Raw genomic sequence first — 12,770 nt, forward strand, 5'->3', positions numbered from 1 at the left:
TGATTTGTTCTTGCTCTTTGGTTTTAGATGTTTATGAGTGAATGAATGTTTTTAGGGAGTCTGATGGGGAGTGAATGACATGTGAAATAGCATGGAGCTTGATGGATTGTAGTACTTTATCTTCTGGGATACCTTTGAGATATTTACATAGAAAGACTAAGCACTCTTATGCTAACATTCATTTCTAATCTTCCCAGTACCACAATTGGTATATTCACTTTATTTTTTATTTTTTTGTTTGTTTAAAGAAAAACAATCACTTTTAAACACATTCCTTTCCAAGCTTCATCATGACGTTTATAGCTTAATTATAAGCTCCTGCAAATAGGGTTTTACTGTGTAAGTGCTGACACAGCCTTACCTCTAGTGACCTGAATGGCCAACTGTGTTAATTACTGTAAATCAGTAATCGTTATGAAAATGTGTATCTCAGATCTCTTCCCAAACCTGGACTGCAGTGCTTGTCTTTCTGTATATATGTCACTTTGTACAAAGACCAAATTCCTGGCTGTCACTCAGAAAAGCTTCTCTCTGTGAGAACCAACTTTGACTCTGCTTTCTTTCTATGTACCTGATGTATGAATAAACTGACTCAGAAGAAGAACTTCAGAAAGCTTGAAGAATATGACCCTTGGTGGAGGAAATTTAATCATATTTAGCGAAACTGTTGATTGATCTACTTTTGGACTGCAGAGGATATCCAAAATGTAGAGCATAGCCTGCTGTTTTGGCAAGGAAATTAATAGGGAGACAGAGGTTAACTTATTTTTCCTAGTCAGGTCTCTGTTCATCCTGACTCACATGCACAGGTCTTTGTGGGTGTGTTTTTTGGGATAGATGGGCTGGGAAGCAATGAATACAAGAACTTGTCTGGCTCAGCTGTGTTGGTAGGCAATGTGGCCTCTGCACCTATAACAGGTGTTATGGGGGCTCATCTGTCCCTTGGCTTGTTTGCTAATGTAGGCTTTGCAACGGTTTTTTGTGGTGCTTGCTGGGGTTTTCGTATGGCCAAATGTCACTGCTAAGGTGCAGAGACAGGTGGATCAGGAGCAACTAGATGTGTGGCAGGCTTGGATGATGAAATTGGGTGAAGAAGGGTCTTAAGCCTTCCATTAATTAGCTGTGGGCAGAAGAATATGGCAAATGGGTGCGTTTTAATAACTTTCAGATAAAAAGAGATGGTGGGGTAATTTTAGTGAAGAATGGGACAAAGCACTATTTTGGAGGTGCTGTCCAGGTGAAGGGTCATAGACTGGCAGGACCGAGAACTGTTTTCAGTGCTCTTTGGATGCTTTAGACATCCAGATGTGCTTTGGTCCAAAAGCTGTTGTGCATTGAAGCAATGGTTCCGGGTGAACTGTGGCTGGAGCGAAGCAGAGATCTCCTGATCCCAGCCTAAGCATTCACAAGGGTGCCTGCCGAAGGTCTGCGCTTGGGGTCAGGTCCCACCGCTCCCTTCCCGTCCCCTTGGGACTGGTGAGCAGGAGGAGAGATGCCGTGCCGGGCATCTCTTTGCAGCTGCGGCACGGTCCGCCCGCGTTCACCTCCCCGCCAGGAGCCGGCGGCGAGAGCTGGGGACGGGGGGCGGCGGCAGGATCCAGCCACATCCCGCAGGTGGATCCGGCTCCTGCCTCCCCCCGCACCGGGCCCGGCGGGGCGCGGAGCCATGTGACTGCCGCGCTTCCTGCCTCCGCGCCACCTGATCCGCGGCGGAGCGCGGCGGAGCGCGGAGCCCACCGCAGCCCGGCGGCTCCCACGGTGCCCAGGGAGCGCAGCGCTCGGCTCCGCGCCGGCCGGCTGGCGGGCGGCGGGGAGGGCGCTGCCACGGCCCCGCCGCCGCCGCATGGAGACCCAGGACCAGGGGGCGCAGATGGAGCCGCTGCTGCCCACGGTACGGCTGCCGCAACGCGGCCCCCGGTCGCCGGGAGATGCGGCGCGCCCCGCGGGAGGCAGCTGGGAAGCGGGGCGCGGCGGGGAGGAACCTCCTGCCCGATTGTGCCACGGCTCGGAGCGGGCTTCTCTGTGCGAGGGGAAACAGGTTGGCTCGCTCCGGTGCTGAGCGATGCGGCGGCGGCGGCGCGATGGAGCGAGCGTGTGCGGTGTCCGTCCCAGCTCCCCCGGGTCCCCTTCTTTCTGATTCCCCTTGCCTCCGACAGCATCTTCATGAGGATCTCCCTTTTCCTTCCCCTCCCGCGGCACCCGCTGGCTGTGTGGCAGCCCTGGGGAGCGAACATCTGTGCAATGCGCCCCAGGGACCCTGGCTCTGCGGGTCCCTGGTCCTCCTTTGCTTGCATACAGCAGAGGAATCTTCCCAGCCCTGGCGCTTGCACGTTGGGGTCTGCCTCCCACCGTATCTTGATCTGTTATCCCTGCCACGATGTTGCAGTTTCTTGTGCTCGGAGCTCGTGGAGCTCCATATCTGGGGTTATTGGTTGGGGGTGTACGATGCACCTTTGCCTCCAAGAACAGCTTGCACAACTATGGTCAGCATTTCACAGCAAGTGGGGATCCTTTTTACTGCCTGCTTTCCCCCACATACCAGATTTGTGGATGCACGCAATGTGCCAGTGTGGATGTTGATCTTGGTCTTTTACTGAGATCTGATTTGTGAATGGTAGTTCCTGCCTTGTACTGGAAATCAGACTGTCTGGGGCAGGGAGAAGTCACTCGTGCATACACAAGTGTCTGCCTATACATACACATCCACATGAACGCTCTGCATTGGTCTGCGGAGAATTCTCCAGCTCTCAAAATGGTTCTGTGTTAGCGTGACGAGCTGCACAGCATTGACAAAGCTTGAAAAAGCCAAGTCTCAGCTGCTGCAGGTTGACAAGAGGCACTCACGGCAAGCCTATTTTTGTAGGGTATGTTCCCATCATCTGTTGACGTGGTCCATTTTGCAGTCAGGTGGCAGGTTGCTACACAGTGTGAGCTTATCTCCAGCATCTCCTTTTTCCTTGTGGCAGGGACATCTTTTCTTTTTGCTCTCTGGATACCTTTAATGGGTAATAGCTTTAATTCTCATCATTTGCTGCTCTTGAAGCTTCTGACACTGGAGTAGGAAACGGTCTTGTATTTTTCACTGACAGGCCAATTGTCTAATTCATTTTCCTTTGAGGGGCAATTCAGTGTCAGTCCAGCTTCCACCTACAGTGTTAGTGTTCATGATTGCTGACTCTGACTCTGAAGACTTAGCCCTCTGTGTTTCATCCCAGTATGACAGCCTGCAGTCAGTAGCAGGCTAGCTCTTATTAGTGTGCTACTAGGCAGTCAGCTGTCTTTGTGAATGTGCATCACCTCTGTTTGTGTGGTACCAGATGCTTGGGGAACAAGAGGAGTTCTTTTGGGAGGGGAGGTGTACACAGTTACCTTATGCTGTCTGGCTTTAGATTTGTTCTCTCAGGGCTAAGCACAGGAAGAAAGGCTGCTGCTGATGTCAGAAAGACCATGGAAGAAAGCATTTATTGCGTACATATTAGGGAAGAATTGTCCCTGGTTACATCTGCAGTCCTAAGTGGCAGAGCTCTTCCCTGTCTGCAGAGCTGTTGGTCCCTGGCAATGCTGCTTGTTAGGTAAAACCTGGATCCCACCTCCCATTTGGTATAGCTGCCTAGTTCAGCATCTGTTGTGCAAATATCATGGGAAGAAGGGACTCTTCTGTACTTTACATAGTATTTGTCATTGCATGTATTCATCTTCAATCCTTCTCTCTTGCTCTCGCTGTTTCCAAGAGGGCCTCTGCAGTTCAACATGGCAACCTTGCTTTCCTCCTATAGCAGTGATGGTAAAGACAAACCTCCTTCAATCTTGGTGATCTCTCTGTCTTGCTGGCATATTTTCTGTGCATCAAGCAAAAAAATGTCAAAATGTGATTTGGCAGCCTCAGTCAGGCAGATGTCTCTAGCCCTGCATATGGTGAAGCAGGGATAGCCTTTGTATAGGAGATGTCTTGTACCTGGGGTCAGGGCAGAGTTTAAGGAGCAGGAATGTTCAAGAAACATTTTAATGTTGTACTAAGGGACATGGTTTAGTGGGGAAATGGTGGTGGTAGAGGGACAGTTGGGCTAGATTGTCCTGGAGGTCTTTTCCAACCTGGGTGATTCTATGAATTGGTACTAGTTTGGTGCTTCAGCCTGGATGACGTAGCAGTATGTGATATAGCAGTCCCTTGAGAGTGCTTCTGCTTTAGGAATCAAACCTCATCTTGATTGGAATTAAACGGAAACTGGCATGCAGCTGCAGAACAGGTACAGTTCTGTTCCCAACCTTCATCTGAGTCTGATGGCCACAGAGTATGAAGAAAAAGAGAATCTTAGCTAAAAGACTTCGGTTTCCTTCAAGATCTTAGTGTAACTGATTTTGTGTTTATGTGTGAGAAACTGTAAAGTGGGATACATTGTAATTATTATTCACAATAGAAGGCATAGTCCTTGATTAATTTTATCTTCTGATAGTGCCCAGAAATTGTGAAACATCATTGTCATTTCCCACCCAAAACCCCACAGTCTGTACAAAGTGGAGTCTATTTTTGTTGTAGTGTAGTGATATGTTGCTAATTTTATTATACAAGTTTCTAATTAAAAACCCAGACAAACAGAATTTGCAGAGGATAAAACACATTGTTCCCTGTTGTTTTGAGGACTAAAGTTTTTTCCTCTGCACTTTCTTAGTAGTCTGCAGTACCATCGTTAGAAGTAAGGCTTCTCGTGTTTTTTTGTTTTTGTTTTTGTTTTGAGAAATCTATTGGGAATTGTCTATAAGAGCAATATTATAGTATTAAGTTAAAAAATAAGTTTGCTCAAACTGTTATTGAATCACAAATGCTGTCCTGTTTCTATCATTCAATACATATATGGTAACAAAATGCTTTGTGTCTAATGTTATATTTATCAACCATCAAGTGTACTTTTCCAGTGTGATTATTCAGAGTGCTTTAAAATAGTTGTGAGTAATTGAAAGATTGCTATAAAGTCATCGTTTGTTTACAGAATGGGAGAAACAATTTACTGATCTGCTATCCAAAGGTTTATTGATTTCTTATCAGAGGACTGGATATTGTTGGTTGTCTGCATATATGTACACTTCAACACATGGAAATCCTCTCAAATTGTCACTTAAGACAGTTTATTTATATATAAAAAGTTGACTTTAGTGTGTTTGTTTCTGTTGGTTCCAGGTCTCTCTTGTTATGCAAATAAAAACTGGCTTTTCAAACGAGGTCGTTATCTGACTGAGGTTTGATGCTTCTCATGTATAAGCATGTATCGATGAAGTGAGCAGAGATTTTTGTTAACTGTGTTTATGCGTAGTGTATTGCTTTGCTGTGTTGTCTGAAGACAGTGATAACAGCAATACCCATGTATTTAACCACATAAACCCAAACCTTCTCTTCCTTTCTAAGTTCATATTCTCATCTTCCTTTTTCAGTCTTTTAAAATTCAATTTTATTTTATTTTTTAAATTTTAAATCTGGGAGATTTAAGACCTTAAAGCATGACATTGTTGATATATGTCCACAGATACCAATATGACATGTGTGTACTATGCTTGTAGTAGGTAAACGTTGTTTGTTTCCACTACTCTTGTCACTGCTGCAAATGACACACAGATACCACTTCTTAGGTCTCCGTATGTGGGAGAATGGTATAGCAAGATCTTGGGTAACAGCTATTTTTAATGCAGCAGGTGAGTGTGGGAAGCTACACACATTAAAAGGCCAAATTCTTTTGCTTTTGTTAATGCTGAGTGGGACCTCCTGAGAGGGTTGCAGCTGAAATGTATTGCTCATTATGAGAATGGATGTCAGAATCTGATCCAAGGACTAATTCCCAGTTCTCTTCCCCAGAATTTAGCATTATAGCAACAGTTAAGGCAAGTTTATAGTGTGTCATGGTTCTTTTGGAGAATAATGGAGACAGCGTGACATTTTCACAACAAGAGTACTGAGATAGTGGCACCACTGAAAACAAAAACCTCAAACCCAATTGTAAGTATAAATTTAGGATAGAGTTGCAGCTTTTTCTTTCTTACTGCCTGATTCCAAGTTCTGAGTGAAAAGGAAAAAAAGAAATCTGCTGGAAAATGCTAGAAGAAAATGAAAGACAACCACAGGTTCTTTTTTTTTTTTTTTTTTTTTTTTTGTTACCAACGACAGCATCGTGATTAAAAAATTGGAATCATATGATGTGCTGTTGTGTCACTGTCTAAGGCTGATTTGCAATCTGATATACATTTGTGCAAAAATAACAAAAGCTGTGAATACTCTGTGGAAATAATTCTACTTTAATGTGTTTATACCTGCTTTGAGTACTTCACACAATTTCTGCTTGTTAAATATGCGTTTCCATTTCCTCTGCTAGTAATTACATGTCCCTTTTCTACTTTTTCATTTAGAAGAATACAGAATCAATTCTAAAACAAAATACTTCCACTGGCATCTTCTAGTGCTTCTTAAGTAATGTTTACAACCTTAGTGGATGAGAAATTTTAAGCAGGTGAAGGAAACATAATCCATTGTGAACTATCTTTAATGATTACTTATGTATGTGATAAGAGAAAACATAGGATGTTCCTTTCATTTTGGTAACATACTGAAAAGTACATTTTTAAGTCTGTATTTAAAACAAAAAAACAACAACAACAAAAATAACAATCAAGAAAATCACTGTGAACTTCTGAAGAATCATGCAATTAGGACTCCCCTAATATTAGCAACGCCATTTTTATGTCCACCAAATCAATGGAGGACTGAATGTGTTCAGTTTAATAGTTATTCTCGTGAAACAAAAAATATGTCTAGAATATTTGAAGATGATTGAAATCCACCCTGCTTCTGTAAAGCTTTTGGTCAGGATAGGCAAGATAAAAATGAGAATACATGCAATTGCTATAAAAGTTGTAAAGAAGTATCTTGGGTGGGAGGAATTGGAGCGTTAAAGAAGAGTAAAAATGAATGTGGAGAAATTTGTGCAACATTGGAGAGGTGATGAATGAAAAAATGAGGGAACTAATTAAGTTGCATAAGGAGGAAATTATTTTGTTATGGCACAGGAAAGGAAATGGAGGAACAGCAGTGGGAAAATCAGGTCATATCTTCATATAGTTGGTGAGATAATGGACTGAGAATCCTCATTCTTCCCTGTCTGCTAATTTCCCTGACTGTCTACTGGAGACTTTTCACTTTGTATGAATAGTTTTTTATGAGGCATTGAGAAGTTGATTACATGTGGATCTTACAATTCAGCTGAGATGTGAAAGATATGTCAGGATTTGCAAATTCTCATTTTTAATCAACCAGCAAGAACTTGCTACAAAGAAATAGACATATTAGCATATTTAGGGAGAAATGAAATCTGAAGATGTGCGAGACAGTGTTTGGCACTTCTAAGATCTTAACTGCTTACTACAGTACTGCATGTAGCGCTTTAGGAAAAGAATAGCAATGGTAGAGCAGTTAGATGAGTACAACAAAAGCCATGATGAGCCTAAAAGTACAAAATAATATTTGGAAGAATGCTATTCCTTAGTCAGAAGTTAAAAAGATATTCTACATACTTCTTGTATGTAGAATTTGCAGCTACAAGTTGTCTGATATTATTTGCTGAATCTCTGTTAAGAGAACTGTAAGTAAGAACAAGTTAGACAAATATCAGCCAGGAAAGATGCTCATGCAGTTATCCCTGCTTAGGGCTGAGTGATAGACAGGAAGACCTTGTGAGATCTTTACCAAGTCTATTGTTCTAATTGTGACAATGGCTCACTCTTGACTTTATAGAAGTACTGTTTTACATTATATACAAATTGAGGAGATAAATATTGATAAAATAAGCCCATCTGAGTCTTCAATTATGTTTTATATAAACATATTGAGAGCATATTAAAAAGGTGGGTGCCTAACTGTCAGTGGTTTTGTGATTACAACATGCATGTTACAGGAATGCAAAATGTTCCATTATTTATTTGTTTAACATAAATAGATTTTATGCAGTCCTGTTTACTTTCTAAAGAGCCTGGCAATCTTTCTGCACTGGTGGGACTGCAAGAGCTTCCAGGAATAGTTTTGCTGGGATCTCCTTGTAGCTATTATGCTCAAAGATGCTAGGAAGTGTTGTACATTTTTCTTGGGGTGGGTGGGATCACTTTTCACCTTTTCTGGGAAACTTGCAAGATGCTATAGATTAAGAAGTGATCTGAAGCCACTGCTCTGAGGAATTGTTCCAGGTATCAGTCACTAGCAATTGCACTATTTTTTCTCAAGAGGCATTCACAGTCACGTCATGTAAAAATAAAAAAAAACCCAAACCCTGCTATCAGATTCTGGCAAGAAAGGAAAATAGATACTTAAGCTATAATTAGTCAGTCAAACTGTTTAATTAAATTCAATTGTAAGTGCCATGTCAGTTCCAGAGAGGAAGATCCTATGTACATGTAAACTTCTTGTTCAACAGACGAAAGTGTTTCATGGTTTTATTTTAGAAATGTAGATCTATCAGCAAGAATGTGATTTCATGCCTATGCTCTCCTATTGAAACACGGAAAGCTCAGTGGTAGTTGTGTGGTATTAAGGATGCGTAATATTGTAAAAATCAGTAGAAAACAAAGGTAAAAGTGGGGAGACTGTGTATCAGACAATAACTCTTTGGATTTTTATATTTGTACCGACAAACTTGTGTTTGTCACAATTTTTTTTTTTTTAGAATCAAGGAACTGAATCCAAAGGGGAAAAAAAAAACACTGCAGAATTGTTCTGCTCAGGTATTTTAATTTTCAGATTCAGGAAAATGCTACTGATAGATTTGAATAATTGGATTTATGATTATGGAATACAAACTGCGGGGAGGCAAAGAAAGACTGCATTATATTGATATGTTCAGTGTTAGGAAGAGTCAGTAAAATTTTCATGTTTTTATATGTATATACATGTATCTATATACGTATGTGTATATTTGTAACTATATATATATAAGTGGACCAAAGCATCAGGCTGGCTTCTGTCTACTAAGATTTGTTTCATTTTGTGAAGCTTAGTTTCTGTTGTAAAACCAAACAGAGAAAAAAGTGGGTAATTTCAGAGTGAGATCTTGCAATCTATTTCTTACATCTGTTCAGACCAAAGATTCTATCAGTGTGGGTAGGTTTTGGACAAACCCAATCAGTAGCATTGATAACATTTGACTAATGAAAAATATGTTTCCTCAAAAGTAGAGTTTTATTTATTTATTTAGAAACATATACTGAAAACACAGAAAACTATGAAAGCTTTCTCTTTGGAATTAGCCAGCATAAACAAAGTCTAAAAACAGCTTGAGAAAATTACCAAAATTCCCATGTGACAATAAGTAAAATCTGACTTCAGTTGTAGAAATATGTTTATTTATTAATATGTTTATTTCTCAAAGCTGAACTTGGTAGAGTTGAGGGCATTGTTCTTATTTTATTATTTTATTTGCTTGTCAAGTCACAAGCAAAACCTACCATAACAGTTAAAAAATGAAAGTGAATCTTGAACTTTCAGCTAAATCCAGAACTAATGTACTCCACAAATCATAGGAGGTTGGTGTTTTTTCGTTTGACATGCAATTAAGTAATGAGAACAATACAGTGGGAATTTCAATGGCAAGTATTAGCTGCTCAGTTGCTGTGGAGATTTGTTCTTTATCCTTGGGTTCAAGACACGGCTTACAGATATGTTGTTCCAAGTATTGCTAAATAGCCACATGGAAAATGGTTGAACTGCTGTTGCTGTTATGACATTTTTTTTTTACCAGTTCTGTGCAAATTAGAAGTGAATAATTTTAGTATCATCTACAGAGAATGCAGAGCAGTTTTTGTAAGATTTCACTAACAGCATCTCAAGCATATTGTTGCAATACTGGTAAGATTATAAATTTATGTTCTGAAAATTCCTAAGTAGGAGGTATGCTCTCGTAGACTCTGTAGTCTGAAGACTGAAGCAAAAGTAATAATCTCAATGTGTCTGTGAAATAGCGAACATTGTTCTCTTCCCTTTTTGATTTCATGGAAATTGGGGTAACCTATATCATTTTTTTTCTGAAAAATCAGTGTGCTGTTAATCATTTTTGTGACCTACTTATGTGAGTACCAGAATAGAATCAGAGTGTCCTAGAACAGTGCATTATTGAGCAAAGAGAAAGAATAATATATAGATTGATGTTTTAACTGAATTTATAGAATGAGATGTGTTAATCTAGCCTCTCCAGCATAGTTTGTGCTTCTTGAGACTCATATAAGTTCCAAAAGTATCACCATTAACATAAATACAGTCTTTCCAAATCTGTTGTATTCTGAGACATCTTCAGTACTTAATCCACTTCCGTGCAGAACAGTTCATAACTTTGGTTGTGACCACATCATGCATCTCTTAGGAAGCTTCCTTGTTGCTCTGTTTTTCTTCTTAATGATTATATTATAGTGAAATGCATAGCTGTGTCCACTTGTTTTTGTCACAACTTTATAAATAACTTTTGAAATTAAACACCGAAACAAGCAGCAAAGGCACTCATGAAGCTGAGGTTCATACACATCTGAGAATCTTTGCCTGTGAAAGTTCTAGTCGTAGTTGAATTCCAGATCTCATTTTGAGAGAAGAGTGTGGATGAATCCAGAACATGTTAACATGTTTTGTGTTCTCAAAAATAATACTGACTTGTGCAATGGTCCTCATGTGTATCCCCACCAGTTTCATATAAGAGAGATTTTTTTCCTACTATCATCCATCTTGCTTTCTCCATTAATTCACTGAAACCCCATGTAACTCACAGGACTTTGCTCTGAAAAGGCGTCATAAGAAAAGGTTAAAGACTATTACATTAACTTTTAAGGAAAAAGCACATTTTGTTTCAGATAAGATGTGATATTTTTCAGTGATCTATTGTTTGCATAGTTTGATTGTATTGGTTTCATTTCAAGTTGCCTAAAAGTTTTGGACTTCATATTCACTGTACCTGATTTCTTTTGGCCAAAAAATGCATGATACATTTTTTTATTCAGCCACCGGTAAGTAAGAGTAGCTGAGAGGTTTTTAAATGCAATTCAACATTGTTCAGACCAACAAAAAATTACTGTAACCTCTAGGTTGGAGAAGACCTGTTGAAGTGAACCTTTAGAAAGAAATGTGCAAAAACTTGTAATTCTCAATCACAATTTGAACGTTGGTGAGCTATGACTCCTTTTACTTTTCATTCTAGTGCTTCTATGTTGTCCTAATTTGGGGTAAAACAACAGAAACAACAAAAACTTACTTGCCTTGTAAAATATTAAAATCATTGAAGACTGTGCATACATTAACAAGGAGAGTCCATTAGCAAGAGATACATTTGTGGAGGAAAAAAAGTTGATTTTGAGTACTGCAAATCTCTACTGTACCTATGATAAGACAGGTTTGCCTAGGGAGAGTTTCTCCCCCAAAAACTGCGTTCCCATTAGCAGTCACAATGCTCTGATTACCTGTGCTCCTTAAGCTCGTATTCCATTTTGCTTTCATCTGAAGGAAATGCAGATTGAGACTGCTGCTTGATGTGTGTTCATACGTGCATGAGGTGAACGTGGGCGACTATGGGATTTGCTTCACAAGTGCCCTTTTCCTCACATACACAAAGTATATCTATGCAAGAGTTTACAAAAAGAAAGTTTGCAGAGCATTTTACTGTTTTAATTGTTTAAGTATATTATCATAGAATACTGGACATTTTGAGGTTGATGTTTTATAATGATCATCTTCACAACAGAGAAACAGACAAATGTCTAACATCGGCAATTCCTGTGTGAACTTACCATAATTTTCAGGAAAGCTTACAGAAATACATGGTAAAAACAAATGAATGACCTTAGTAACAGTTGCTGCGCAGCAGGGCTTTGTTGGAAGAAGTAACCACTGTGCAATGATCTTCAAATGATACTCGTAAGCAAAAAGTCACTCTGAATCTGCAATGCCTTAAATTATTCGCTTCTTATACTTTGTCCATCATCCAGATGTCTTCCTTGCTCCTTTGTGCTTCATCATTTTGCAAATAGAGTCAGTCTCTTCAAAGAAGAAAAAAAGAAGCTAACATTAAACTTAAAAGCTCAATTTTATGGGCATACATTCTGTCTAGACTGACAAACCTTGTAGTGAAAAACTTTTCCTTTTTTTGCAAGCTTCAGTTAAGAGCAATGAACCAATAGAGTTACTGGCATTCTTTTACCTAAGAGCTTAGGAGACTAGAAGAAAGACAGAAGGTCAATGAAGTGGTCAAGATGTATATGTAGCAGAGACTTTGTCCTTCATGTTGAAAATGTTTAGAAACAGAAAAGTTAGCTTAGCCACTTGTTCTCACCAGTTGTTTGTTCTGTTTTAGTTGGTTCTCTTTCAGAAGCGGAAGGTGTTTATAATACTTTTTTGGTGCTTGTGCTACTAGGCTTTGGTAATATGATGTGAGTTCTGAAGATTTTGTGGCGTACAGTTTATATTCTTCATTGTCCAAAGCTGCAGAATTGACCCTATTATGTAGGACAATCATTACAAATCTAGCACATCATCATCAGTAGAGCTATTTTTCTTGCTAATTTCAGCAATGCATCTCACTAGCTCAAGGAGACTGAGTGAGGTGGAAAGGATTCTCTAGAGAAATAAGCTGCAAAGGGTGGGAAAAACGTTTTAATCACAAACCAAATTGTTACAAGTACTTATTATGAAGAGATTTACCAGCCCACTCTTTTATGACGTTGAAAACAATACTGTTTAGGTTGCCGTTGAGATAAAGGTAGGTCTA

The 12,770-nt window shown here is 39.9% G+C and overlaps 1 protein-coding gene across 1 annotated transcript in view; it reads left to right on the forward strand.

The window, feature by feature from the left end:
* The first annotated feature begins 1,792 nt into the window (after positions 1–1,792).
* Positions 1,793–12,770, forward strand: part of SLC4A10 (solute carrier family 4 member 10) — a 151,595-nt gene continuing 140,617 nt past the window's right edge. The window contains exon 1 of the mRNA XM_052675471.1: positions 1,793–1,891. Coding sequence (XP_052531431.1) covers positions 1,844–1,891 — 48 coding nt within the window. The 5' untranslated portion in view covers positions 1,793–1,843. The remainder of the gene's footprint in view (positions 1,892–12,770) is intronic.

Source organism: Tympanuchus pallidicinctus, unplaced genomic scaffold (assembly GCF_026119805.1).
Source record: "Tympanuchus pallidicinctus isolate F22 unplaced genomic scaffold, pur_lepc_1.0 scaffold15, whole genome shotgun sequence".
Lineage (NCBI taxonomy): Eukaryota > Metazoa > Chordata > Aves > Galliformes > Phasianidae > Tympanuchus > Tympanuchus pallidicinctus.